This window comes from Dasypus novemcinctus, chromosome 13 (assembly GCF_030445035.2).
Source record: "Dasypus novemcinctus isolate mDasNov1 chromosome 13, mDasNov1.1.hap2, whole genome shotgun sequence".
NCBI classification, from domain to species: domain Eukaryota; kingdom Metazoa; phylum Chordata; class Mammalia; order Cingulata; family Dasypodidae; genus Dasypus; species Dasypus novemcinctus.
The window spans coordinates 7,939,788-7,953,097 of NC_080685.1; the positions used below are offsets into that span (position 1 = coordinate 7,939,788).

Below are 13,310 nucleotides of genomic sequence, written 5' to 3' on the forward strand. Positions count from 1 at the left end.
GGCTTAATTAGCATTGGTCCTCCTCAGGAGATAAAGGATCTACCCTGTCCCTGGCTAGCCCGCAGATGACACACTTTCAATGCTTGTGGCTGCTGTACCACCTAAGTTGGTGTGGAAACGGGAAGTAAACTTTGAGGGTGAGGGCAAACTGAACTTCTACAGTTTGGGCCACGTTGGTCACCATGAGTTTTCTTTCACAGTTAACACTGAATTCAAAAGTTACAGAAGCAACCGAGATTCTGCATCTTTTAATGAAAGATAAAACAACAATATAAACATACACAAATTTACAGAGAAGGGATCAACTTTAATACATCTGGAGTAAAAGGTGTTTCTTATTTAAATATGGTATAAAAATAAATGCAAGAAACATTAACCGAGAATGTACAGGTGACAAAGACATGAGTTTGTTTCTGACTGTGAGTACACTGGTGAAATGAAACTTTCTGTGCTAATTTATTGTTTAATAAATGTGAAGCCATAGGTATATTTACTGATATATACTTTTTCACAATTCTTCCAGTTTGTGACTGACTGAATTTTTAGTGAACTGTGTGTCTAGCAGAAGCTTTGAGAGAAGAGAGGGGAAAAAAAAGGTTTTACTTCACTTGAACTTGTTGAAAAGGAAAAAGACACAGATCCAGCTTAGCACGAGAAGGAAGGAAGGAGAGAACAGTTTGAAATGGAGGCATTGAGATGGTCAAAGGTTCTTGGAGATGGAAATGCCTTAATGTACACAAAAATGAATAATTCGGGTCCTTTGCTCATGCAACACCTTGGTCTAATTAATGTCCTCTGTTCCAAGTAACAACAGTGAGCTACAAAGCATGTGCAACAACTCCAGTCTGCTTCTCTGCTACAAGATGATCCGTTAGTAAGACTGAACGAGGCTTGTTAACCTCTTTGAAGTGAGAGATTTCCCCTGAAAAATAAAAATAAATAAAACAAGGAAAAAGAAACAGAAAACACAGTATTATCACTGACAATCTGCTTATTCATAGAATCTATTTACTGCAGCTGGTCTTGTGCAAGGGTCAAAACTGAACCTGGTAGGTACATCATGGTTCAAACGTCATGACCAGCCTCCCTCCGTCCCCCCACCAACATATCAAACACAGTGACCCTCTTTCCCTCCACCCTCCCACCTCACCCACCCTGCTGCAAACAGACGATGGTTTCACAGCACAGATTAGCAAATCATAAGAACATGTCCATAAACGTTCCGTCAAGGCTTAGCAATGATGCAACACCTAGGCTTGCAACCGGCCATAAACATGAAATCTTGGTAGGCGGCTCTGGAAGATAGCAGTGAGAATGCATTCTTGTTCAATTGCTGAAATTTGTGTTGCACTGGACAAATATCTAGGGATGTAGATGATTTGACTCAACCCAATAAAATGCACTTTTGAGGGTGTGATTGGTGGACTCTCAAGACTGAATCCATGCCCTGTCTTACACAGTGATGGAGAAAAGGGAGCTAATTGCATATCTACACACGAAAGTCTCTTTGTTCCCTATTTCAAACTGTAGATATCTTCCTGGCCTTTTCCACCCCAACCCCAGAAAAATCCCTTAAATTCTGATTCCACATAGTGTGCTAATACCTAAAAAAACTATTTATTATTTGGAAATAGTGTAGGCCAATACTGTCCTGTTAATTACAACGAATCTAGAGAGACAGGAAATCTTAAATTTATGATCAGAGTAGTAGATTGTTGATCAGTGGTTTCTGTTTTTGTTCTCATTTTATATGTTCTAGTAAAAAAATAGATGGTCTATTTATTGAAAGGGATTTTTGATTCTCAGGTGATAAAATAATAAGGGAAAATAAAAAGATGTGTGAAGAAACCGAATATTTAATAATAATATTATTATCTGTTCCGTTCATCAGGACACCCAGACCCAAAGCTCATTACCACGACTCTGAGAAGAACAGAGAACTACTAACTAATTGAAATGCTGAAATTATATCACAAGACAATCATAAATAGTGCTGGAATAAAAAACCTACATTTACTTGAAGATTACAATAATACTTGCATTGTCTTTTATGATTGTCTTTTCCAGTCTACAGTACACTAATTGTGCTATAAATACAAATGTATAACATCTGTGCATATACATTTATTCTGAGGATGAATCATTTATCTTAAAAAAAGGCTTATTTTTTATTGCTGTTTGTGGAATAGAGGGACTTACTTATTGGGAGAGGCAGAAGAGTAAATTCTTATGTAATAGAGGATTAGGGAAAAGATGCTAACAAAATACGGTTTTTTTTAAGACTCCAGATTGATGTGCTTTGGTTCAAAATACTGGGAGGAAGAGTGAAATAGTTACATTGAAATTAGGAAGGCATTTGAAACTCAGACACAGTCATTTTGATTTTGACAGTGGAAATACTGTCATCCTTACAAATTTAATAGCTCTCTTTCTACACTTTTTTTCCCCCAAATATTCTCAAAGCTACTAGTACTTTGCCTGACATGACCTTTATTAAGAAGGAGGTGTGTTACAAGTTTAGCTTGTTCCAGGAGATAATGAAAAATACTTTTTCATGGGAGCTCAAAAAGAAGTATAGCTCTATAACAAAGCTGGCAATTTGTGATGGAAAAATAGATGAACACAATTGGGAAAAACATACTCATGTGTCTTAATACAGTCAAAGAAATTCTTTGCGTGGTAGGCAGCACCATATTAGCTGAGAAATTGTTAAAAATGAAAATTCTTAAAACCTACCAGAGAACTACTTAATTAGACTTTTAGGTGGGGGAAGCATTATGTGTTCAGGTGATTTTGATGCACCCCAAAGTGTGATGCAGTGATCCCTGGGAAGGAGAGGTTAATTAGGAAAGCTTCCATGTAGGTTATGTTCCTTAAACTTTATTGTTCTGAGGTTCTTGTAACCAACGTAGATCCCTGGGGAGACACATACACACACACACACACACACACACACACACCCTCACACACATTCTAACTCTATTTATCTAAAGTGAAGTCATTGAATCTGCATTTTCCAAGGTCCTGGAGATTTTGAGACAGGGATAGTTGGACGACACTTAGAAAAACAGTGAAATGGGGATTTTACCTATGGGGAATAAAATGAAAACTTGGGGCAAGCTCATGTTAATCACATCTCCACATAATTCAACAGCTGTCATCTAGAAGAATGGTTTAAATCATTTTGCGTGGCTCCAGGAAGGAGAAGTAGTATCAATGCTTGGAAGAATCAATGCCAGAACTTTTAGCCAGTGAGGCTAACTGCCCACTTGTCACTGAATCTACAGAAGAGATTCATGCAGTAGGCTGGGGATTGGACCAGGGGAACAAAGACTGAGGTTCCTTTATGATTTTGAGACTCAAAAAGACTTATTACTCAATATCTCCTGAAATTTCCCTGAAGGCTTACATTATAAAATCAGAAAACCAAAAGACTTTCTAATAGTCTTTTCATTCTGGCTTTAGGTATGTGTCAAGTGAACAAGTCTTGCTAACAAGTGTGTGTTATATATTTCCTTTTGCAGTAACAGGACCATGCCTCCTGGGTGATTTTTCTATTGTTGATGCAATAGCTGAAAATATAATTGATAAGTAACACTGAAGTGAGATCTGCATGACCTGAAGCAAAAAGCTGACAGTTGAAACTATTTTTCCCCAGAAATAACAGTCAGTGCAGTATAGAGATTGTGTTTTAAATTTTCAGTAACTGTCACAAGCCCATTGTAGTAATTGTCTTTACTAGTTGAAATGACAGGTATAATCAGTGTATTTAGGATGTCCAAAGTTTGATACTATGGCTCTTAGATTATGGCAAATGAAAAACAACAATAGGCATCAAAATACAGTGCACTTATAACCAGGAATGTAGAGGATGTGGGATTTTGCCCAACTTGGGCTTTCTGTATAGTACCTACCAAGTGCCTAAGAAACTGCAGGGCATCCATACTTAAAATATATGTGATTTAGATAAAGAAGTCTATTGTCTAGCTGTTTTACATGGTCCATTTTAGTGCGACTGCCTGCAAATACTAACACAAATGATGGGAAAGCAAAAATCACAGCCACAGCTTGCCATTGGTATATAAATGGCTTTCTACAGAAAAAATGTTTCATAAAGGAATCCTGATGAACCGATATGAGGCTGAAAGTGACTTGAGAATGAGTAAGAGGAGAACTATATTGTTTGGTAGTAATATAAGACAGCAAGTAAGTAACCTCATAACTAGAAATAATCAATGAATGAATCTATTTTTAGTAGAGATTAGAGGTCATAATAAACCCAATCTTTTTTTTTAAACCCAATCTTTATCCACTGAAGTTCCATTCATATTTTTCCTTGCTTTGTAAAACAAATTTATGAAAAAATTTGCAAATGTATTATATTTAGACCAATGGTGAAATTCTATTTAACTCTATTTCTATTCAATCCTATTTAATGCAGAGTGGTAACTGAGACTGATATTGAGATTGAGTGAAAATCATGTGCAAGGTGCTTTGCCAAACATTGTAATGCTAAGTGCATAGGGCACATGGACGCATTCCCATAGAGTCTTGCTTTGCTCAGCTTTTTTTGTACCTTAATATAAGAGCCTGATCATGTTTGATTGATACTTCCAATATTTTCAAATAAAATAAAAGTGTTAATTCAAAATAAAGTTTTACTTATTAATATGTACATATAACTCTCACGATTCCTATTTGACAGTTTGAAGGATTTTTCCCCTCCTAACAACTCTTCTAATGAGCTTGACTCAAAAGTGTTTATTTGTAGACTATATATACACTGATTAGTACTAAATGGCTTATTCTTTCTCCACTTCCCCCTTTTCACCACCCAAGTTCTTGTTTATATCATCTAATGTGTGAATTACCACAGTAGCTACTTTTCCTACAAAGGTGTGTTCTCCTTCTAGTTTCTTCTAGCTGTCTAAATGAAAAATGGCCCATTGTGTAAAACCAGAATATAGACTGTTTCCTTTTGAATTATGCTCCTTAAATTGGCAATCTCCACGGTGGACCTTGCGTGGAAGGCAACTGCATTTGTCAAGTCCTCCAAACCCTCTTTCTGGTTCCACCGGTTTTCTCTCTCTCCGGCATGGTCATCTGCTCTAGCTATGGTAGGCAGGTTTCTTGCTTAGATTTGAACTCTTTCCCTCCTTGCCTGTTCTGTTTTGCTTTAAGAAAAGTCAGCATGATTTACATCATCTCAAGGTCTGATGGGAAGCTAGGTTTGTTAACTGAACAGTTAATGTTCACGAGGGGAACAATCCAACTTAGGTAGTACATGTTAATAGCACCATGAGAGTATTTATTTCTGTTCATATCTGTCCTCTTATAAATTATAAGCTTCCTAAGAGAGGGGCTATGTCCTATTATCTATATATTCTCAGACAGACAGCAAAGTATCAAAACTATAGTAGGCGCTCAATAACTTTTTTTGATAAAAGAACCCAGTAGTGCCTGGATACATGGGATCATGGGGTCATAAATTCGTCTCACAGATGCCCCAGGAAGGCCTCCACCTTCACAGTAGGTGAAGGCCCCTTCATCACTAGTGTGAACCCACAGCCTCATGCACATCAGAGAAATACCTTGGGAAATACTTTTGAAACTTCTTCCTCAGCCAAGTGTAGCAGTAAGGGCAAGTGTCAACCGGGGACTGTCTTCTCAGCAGCCACCCAGCACACCTGTGGAACCTCTACTGTAGCTCTGGATGTCTATGACCAAAAGGCACTGTACAATTCACAGCTTCTCGAATTAGAGTGGCAACTTAAGACTTCATGATGCTACCAGGGGAAAACAAAAATGTACTGTCCAAACTAAATTAGGCTACATGGTCTGATATACTGCACACCAATCGATTTACATCATACCGCAGGGAACTTAAAATTGTTTTTCAGGCAAGTTATCACTATAACCAGTTCCAATAAAATAAGATGGATAGCCACATAGGCCAACCACAAAATGATAAATGAGAAGGCTTCAGATCCATAAAAGAAGAAAGAGGAAGAAAAAAAAGATGGATAGCCATATTTGCCAACAAGAAAATGATAAATGGGATGAGTTTCAGATCCATAAAGAAGGAAGAGTAGAAAACAGTTCATCCTTGACCAGGCTCACTTTAGGATTTCACTGGTAATATCCATGGAGAGGAAATCCAATGGCCACTTTATAAACTATTTTTACCAAAGGTGCTCTAGGAATTTCCAAATGCCTGTGATACTAAATAATAAAATCTACTGCACTGACCAAGGAAAGCCCTTACACAAAGTTCTCCTTAAGATGAATTTATAGGTGCATTCCCTCTCATAGTTTCCAAACTGCTTTTCAATTTTAATGGATGTTTATATAAAGCAGATAACCTGCTTCATTATAGTTGTTGATGTAAAGAGAAGATCTAACTCCAAAGTGTCTTACCATGGTAGAACTTAATTAGCACAAATATAACACAGAAAACTATCTTTCTGAATACTGTAAGGTTTGGTCTCTGCTTCATTATGGTAGAAACTGATGTCAGGGGACTATGAAGTAAGTAAGGACAGGCTGTCTTTTTAACTACACAGGAGTAGCACATAACTGGTTACATAGTCAAAACTTAATCTATGTTGAATGAATGATTTAGAACCTAGTATAATTGTATATAAAAACAATGATAAAAATGTAGCAGATCAGTGGATCTTAAGCCACCAGGTCAATTTTCTATACTGGTATTACTCAGGGTGGGAAAACCCAATGACAAGTTTATGAATTTTCCTTTTAGGTGCCCCAAGATCCTAAATAGGTTAGGGACATTAATGTGCCTGTAACCCCAGACATCAGAGCCCAGCACCGTCCCCCAGGAGAGCACTGGCTGAGTCCTGACGAGCACATGTGGCAGCCCCATCATCATCGAGGGGCCACCCCAGTGGGGATGGTACTGCACCGTTCTGCTCCCATCCTGGCCTCTAGCTGGCCTGGAATTTTAATACTCCAACAGTCACGCTGGGTGGAGAGAATGGCCTCCAGTGTACGAGCTTGGTGCTTGTTAGAGGTTACTGAAGAGATGTCATGCCAGATTTTATATTCCATAAAAGCCAAGTTCAAAGTCATTGAGAAAGTGGCTTCACAGATTGAAATCCATCAGGTAGGTGGACTAACGTATCTCACTAATGTGTAATGTGACTAATTTTGGAAATCACCAAATTCAAGACTGATTCCAGCCTTCCAGAATAAACTATTTTTCTCCCTAGTACAAGCTTTGGGGTTAGAGAAAAAGTAAAGATAAAAGAGAAAAAGAGAGAAAGATAAACTCTTTCCTTTATAAATCTTCATCTCATATAACCAAGCTACTGAATTTTTATCAATGTATCATGAGAAAAAAATCATGATGGGTATAAGATTTAACTGGAGATTTATCACACTCTGATCTATAATAGAAATAAAAATAAATAAGGAAAAAGCTAAATGTTCAGCAAAAGAGGATTGGAAAAATGCAAGATGAGTATGTCTAGTCAAAGGAATTTTGTGTGATCAATAAGTAGGGTAAGCTAGAAGAATATGAAATGAACTAGAAGATGTTTACAACATATTTTAAGTGTAAAAGAGCAAAAGTATAAGACCACTTAAAAGTACTTATGTATATTTGTGCAAAGTGTTAGTTAATAGGTTTAGTGGTTTTACTGACTTCTAAAAAATCATGTGGCAAGAAAGTATAGGACAAGGTTTCAAAAGTAAATCTAAACATATCAAGCCCCAGGGCCTGGTTATTTTTACCACATTTTGCTGCCTATGTAAAATCTGCAAAGGCCTACATTAAACAGCAACCCCAGATTGGGCTTAAATAATTTAATTCGACTTAAGCCAAGAGAACATTCTAGAGAACTAAGCACTGCCCCATCGCTCTCATTTTAATACTCCAAATGAGTTACAGGTGTTCTTACTAATATTCCTCCTCATGAATTACAGGGTTCAATTCATTCCCCAAAGATCAGCTCAGGTAACCTCAGCTCAGAGTTAATCACACCTGTTAAGGTTCTCTCTAGGAGTCTCCAGGATGTCTCCTGTTAATGCCTTACAGTATCCATGGCATGCCTCAAATGCCCAAAGCATCAGTGGAGGTACCAGAGCAGAGAGGATGGGACAACCAAGGAGGACAGCACAACTTTTCTGTTGATTATTGTAATGGCTTTGCAAATAACTGTCTTACTGCAATAGGGTAAAAGTCTTCCTGAAAAAGGAGTTAGATTAGATTAGTTTCTCAAAGCCCGACATTAAGATTCTCTAATTTTCATTTCTCCTTTTCTTTCTCAGAGCCAGACTGACTTCACTTCCACTTAACATAAACTAAGGAGAGGAGGTGAGCACTAAATGTTGGCACTTGATACATGGATGTTGACTGAGGCATGAAAGATCAATCTTCAACCCTCTCTTTCCCTTATTTCTTCTTTAAGGTTGTCTGATATGTAGAGGCAGTGATATTTTAATAGTTGGAGAAGTGATGTCAGACTTGGTGATGGTGTTGGGGAAAGGAAACAACTGTTAAAATAAAAAAAACAAACATTAACATTGACAAAAGAGAATGATTTCCACTTAATAAGAAAACTACATAAAGGCACAGAAGGACACAGTAACTTTTGAAAGACCTTCACAGACCTCTCTGACAACAAGGAAAATAAAGTAATAAAAGAGTAAACCACAGGTAATGAGATTTCTTGAGACAACAAGCCAAAGTAACGGCATTACACAAATATGAGTTATTATTATCCCACCAGTTTTGGGCATAACAGAAAGAATAAGAGCAATCTAGACAGGAGTAATGGGGGAAAATTAAGGAAAGTTTGCTTCCAGTCATGCCTTTCCTACTCAACAACTGAGGGACATTGGTGAAGTGACCTCAGCTCACTATTCCTCCATTTGCTCTCTGGAAAGAGAGGTAACAGCTGCCCAACTGCCTTCTGGGGCTGTGTATGTAAACCACCACAACAAAACAAACACAAAGCAGTGGGTGTCCCTGAACATCGTAAAATATTAGCTATTTATTATATGTAGTCTCCAAAGTGCCAGTAAGAGAGTACGGGTTTCAGTAACCACTGGAAGCTCCAATAGTGTTGGGAACAGATGGCTAGCAAAACCACCTTCTCTCTGGAGCAAAGTAAGAAGAGTGGTGCCATTTTCTATAAGCCAGGGTAAAACGATTTTATGCTGGGACAACTAAATAAACTTTCTAGAAAAGGACACAAATTAGAAATAGACTCAGATTGTGGGGGAGCATATCAGCGGGTGGCTGGGTTTATTTATAGCCTACCAGTTGAAAGAATATCAGGGAGCAGGGTGGATAGTGGAAAGAGAAAGATTTTGGGGACAAAATGGATTTGAGGTCAATTCCAGCTCCTTCACTGTGTGGCTTTGAGCAAATGATGTACCTTCTCAGATCGCCCATATGAATTGTGTAAAATAATAAGCATAATCATATGTAATAATGTGAAGTTTGTAGTGTAGGGCCTGGTACATGGCAGGTACTCAGTACAGGTAAGTTGTTAGGTAATCACCTCACATTTTCCAGTTCTTTTCATAGTCTACATAAAAAGTAGGTTTTTAGCTGGGTGGACCCCAGAATATCATGTCCTTAGAGCTCATCAGTTCCTGTGAGTATGAACCTGTTGGAGGTGGGGCCTTTTGATTATTTGGGACACTTCATCATGCAACTTACTTGTGCCTTGAGGGCCTGCTCAAACCCTAACTTGTGTATACCGCTTTCACTTTATTATGGAGGGCTGCTGTGCACGCCCAACTTTATGGTTTGGTGGGTCAGACAACAACCCAGTTCATGATAAGCAACTCGGGTCTCATGGTAACTTGATGGCCAAGGTTAAATGTTCTGTCTCTACTAAGGCCCTAACAGGCCTAACAGGCCAAAAGCTGTTCCTGAAAAGGAGACCAGTTATCTGCAGAGGATGGCAGGGTTTTGCTCCCAAATCCTAAGGGTCTGTGTTGTGATTCTCCTATAGGGACCTGCCATATGCCAGACCCACAGTTTTCCTATTCCATTTCTTTCTTGGATCCTGTCTACCTTGTAGTCTCCCTGCATCTAGCAGAGTAATCTGCACATAGAACTTCTTTAAAATGTTTATTTAAATTCCATCTTTCCTCCATTATGTTTATCTGATTATGACAAAATCACCTATTCTCCATCTTGTATTAAAATTATTTTATTGATCCTATAAAGGTGTCCCATAAAATTTATTATGTAAGTACTAAGGATGTGACAACTGCTGATCCTAAAAGTAATCATAACACAGAGAAACACTGAACAAAGGGAAATTTTTAAAAAGTGAATAAAAGGGAAAGGAGATATGTGGACTTCTATTTTTGTACCAAAATAATTTTCACTATAGAAATTTATTCTCATAACTAATAAAAGAAATGGAATCACTAGTAATCTATTGAGGAAAATCAGAGAGCCTGTCTATAATTTCCTTACTCCATTTCTTTGCATACCACCAAAACAAAATATTCAGTGAAGGATATCACTTTTTGTTTTCCTGGATGCAAAGGTATTAATACTAAACAATTGTGTCTGAAAATTATCTAAAAGTTATTACTACATCGTGTGGGAAAGTTAAATACATATGCATGTTCCTCAACTCCTTTTTGTTCATTAATTTCAACTATTTTTCCTTCTCAAGACGGTGGCTGCCCTTCTTGGCCTAGTGAGATCCAGCTTATCTAGTTATCTGTTCTCTCTTCTGGGAATTCTCAGATTACCCACACCTCCTCACCCCACCAGCAAGTAGAAATAGTTTACCTTTCCCCTGTTATCATTTTGTTTGACCCTGAGGGTAAAGGTATATACTTTTACATAGTCCAATGTCTGGAACATAGTTGAAACTTGATAACTGAATTTTGATCATCTACCCTCCTACCCTCTCTTTTCCTTGTTTCCCACTGGTGCTCTCTTGAAGTTTACAGTGTATGACAGGTATGCTGCTATTTTTAGAGTTGGGGAAATGGGTCAGATTTGGGATGATGTTGGAGAAAGACACTCATTTTTTCCCCCTTATTCTCTTTCCCAAGTATCATTATTATTTGTAATCACACCACCAAAATTTCTCTTCCAAACTCAAGAATAATATACCTCTAGCATTGTATTAACAAGGATGAATTTGAAACAATTCTTACACAATACACAGAATACCATGCAACATGTTATTGCCAGATGCTCCAGCAAAGTCTTGGGGGCTACTTTGAAATTGACTTTATATCCCCGTAGCAACTTATGAGGCGTGTTTAAGAAAATTCTGTATTAAAGGCCTGAGATTCCAATAGAGCCAGCCAAAATTTTTTTTACAAGTCATGAAATTGTGAATAATCCCTAGAGTGCCTCATTTTCCACCCCCCTAATTCATGAAATAGCATTGCGTGCTCAAAGCAAACACTGATTTTTAAAGTCTTTCAAATATTCTGAGTACTTAGTTGCAGTTGGTAATCCATAAGTAAAACTGATTAACATTCCCCACCCCAAGGATCCTTGAAGGAAAGTGCAAGCAAAAACCATGTTTTTGTTGAATCCAGTTTGCTTACATTTCAACACACATAACTCCACTTAACTGGTCATCACAGCAAAAGCCACAACACACACACACACACAGAGCAGCATGGAACTAACCACACAACTCAAGAGACAATGCAGACAAACTTGAGTATAAACCAAGCATTTTCTACCTCTTTTCATAACAGGTTAGTGCTGGCCCTCAGTGTTGGTGTACAGTTTTTATGGCATGGGAAAATAGGGATGTTTCTGCCCTATAAAAATAAATGTGTTGAAGGCTTTAGTTTGAGCTTACACAATGTCAAAAAGTTCTAAAGGCACTGGCACGATACAAAAAAAGAAAGAATCCCACAAACATACATATCACCAAAAACACATGGCAAGATACCAAGAAAACACTGGTGGGAACACTACTGGTTTCGGGAGGATTTATGCGACAGTTTTCAACACCTTTCTGAAAAATAAAGAATGAGAGGCATGCTAGTGGCTCTTTGGAGGGCCATCTCTTGTCACTGATCACTGTTCATATCAAGCCTTTGCGGTTTAACCTGCTCATTAGGTTATTTTTGCCCTGCAGAGGATGAAAGCACAGAACCCTCGTTCTTCTTATTCTTTTAAGCCTAAGGAAGAGCTAAGGAAAAGAGCATAGACATGCATGCACTCTCTTTAATAAAGAAAGGGACACATAGATTAAAAGTAAAAATATAAAGGAGGAATAACTGCTATTCCTTCATTTCATATATGAAAATGTACATGTCTTTCCAAACCTTAGTTCTCTATTTTAATCTTTCGTGTAGGATATCTTTATCTACTCTAGAGGAATGGAACAGAAAGATAATATAAGTAGGAAACATGAACTTCTGAATTTGAATCAAGGCAGTACCTTTGCTGTGGCATCAGAGGATGCAAGGTGAGGTGGTAGGGCTTGAAAGTGGGAAGTTTTCTTTGGACTGAAGGATTTAAAATTTCTTAAAAAATAAGACTTACCACACTCTGTGCAAATTTCTCAAGAGATGTTCTGCGATCCATTGAATGCCCCAACTTACATGTGTGGGGTGGGGATGGGGCAAAGGGAAGGAAGAGAACGTAAAAAAAGAAAGCCAGGAAAACAGCAGAAAAAAGACAGGATGATCAAATGGTGCAACGCTAAATCCATGAGGTAAATCAGGGGGCTGAGGAAGGGAGATTTGCTGAGAAAAGGGTCTTATCCCAGGCTAAGAATTCATTAACGTTTTCATTTATGTTTCACTTGTTTTCATTAGTGCTTTCATGTTTAACACCAAAAACAAAAAAACAAAAAAGCTCTTCTTGTGCAAACAAAAGGGTATGATTTCAACCAAATCAAATTAAGCTGAAATGAAGTGGATATGTGGAGCCTTACTGCAGAACTTAAATATTTGAAAATATAGTGGTGTCCCTTCAGAATTTCTTCATAATTTTTTATGAAGTTGAAAGTCCTACTTACAATACCTTGCAATTTTATAAAGCATTGCTGTCCAATAGAATGTTCTGAAAGGAACAAAATTTCATTTCATGCTGTCCAATATAGAAGCGTCTAGCTATGCCTATTAACCCTTGACATTTGGCTAGAATTTTATAAAATTTTGATGAATTTAAGTTTAAATTTGGACAGTTCCATGTAGCTAGTGCTCTTTGTATTAAGAAAGTGCAACTACAGAGTATTTCCTGTTGAAAAGGCAACGGACTTCGAAAAATCTCATTTAGCTTAACTGATAATCATGAATTACACAAAATTATAGTTTCACCCAAGGATTTCAAGACG

The 13,310-nt window shown here is 37.6% G+C and overlaps 1 protein-coding gene across 7 annotated transcripts in view; it reads right to left on the reverse strand.

The window, feature by feature from the left end:
* Positions 1 to 233: 233 nt before the first annotated feature.
* RGS7 (regulator of G protein signaling 7) overlaps positions 234 to 13,310 on the reverse strand; it is a 530,807-nt gene continuing 517,730 nt past the window's right edge. For 2 of the 7 annotated variants that reach the window (XM_071207355.1, XM_071207356.1), the window contains 3 exons: positions 12,515 to 12,568; positions 11,701 to 11,781; positions 835 to 922 (listed from right to left, as the gene is read on the reverse strand). In XM_071207355.1, coding sequence (XP_071063456.1) covers positions 11,707 to 11,781; positions 12,515 to 12,568 — 129 coding nt within the window. In that variant the 3' untranslated portion in view covers positions 835 to 922; positions 11,701 to 11,706. Of the gene's footprint in view, positions 923 to 11,700; positions 11,782 to 12,514; positions 12,569 to 13,310 lie in introns of all 7 variants that reach the window. The other 5 variants (XM_058309479.2, XM_071207358.1, XM_071207357.1 and 2 more) reach the window with 3 other exon arrangements.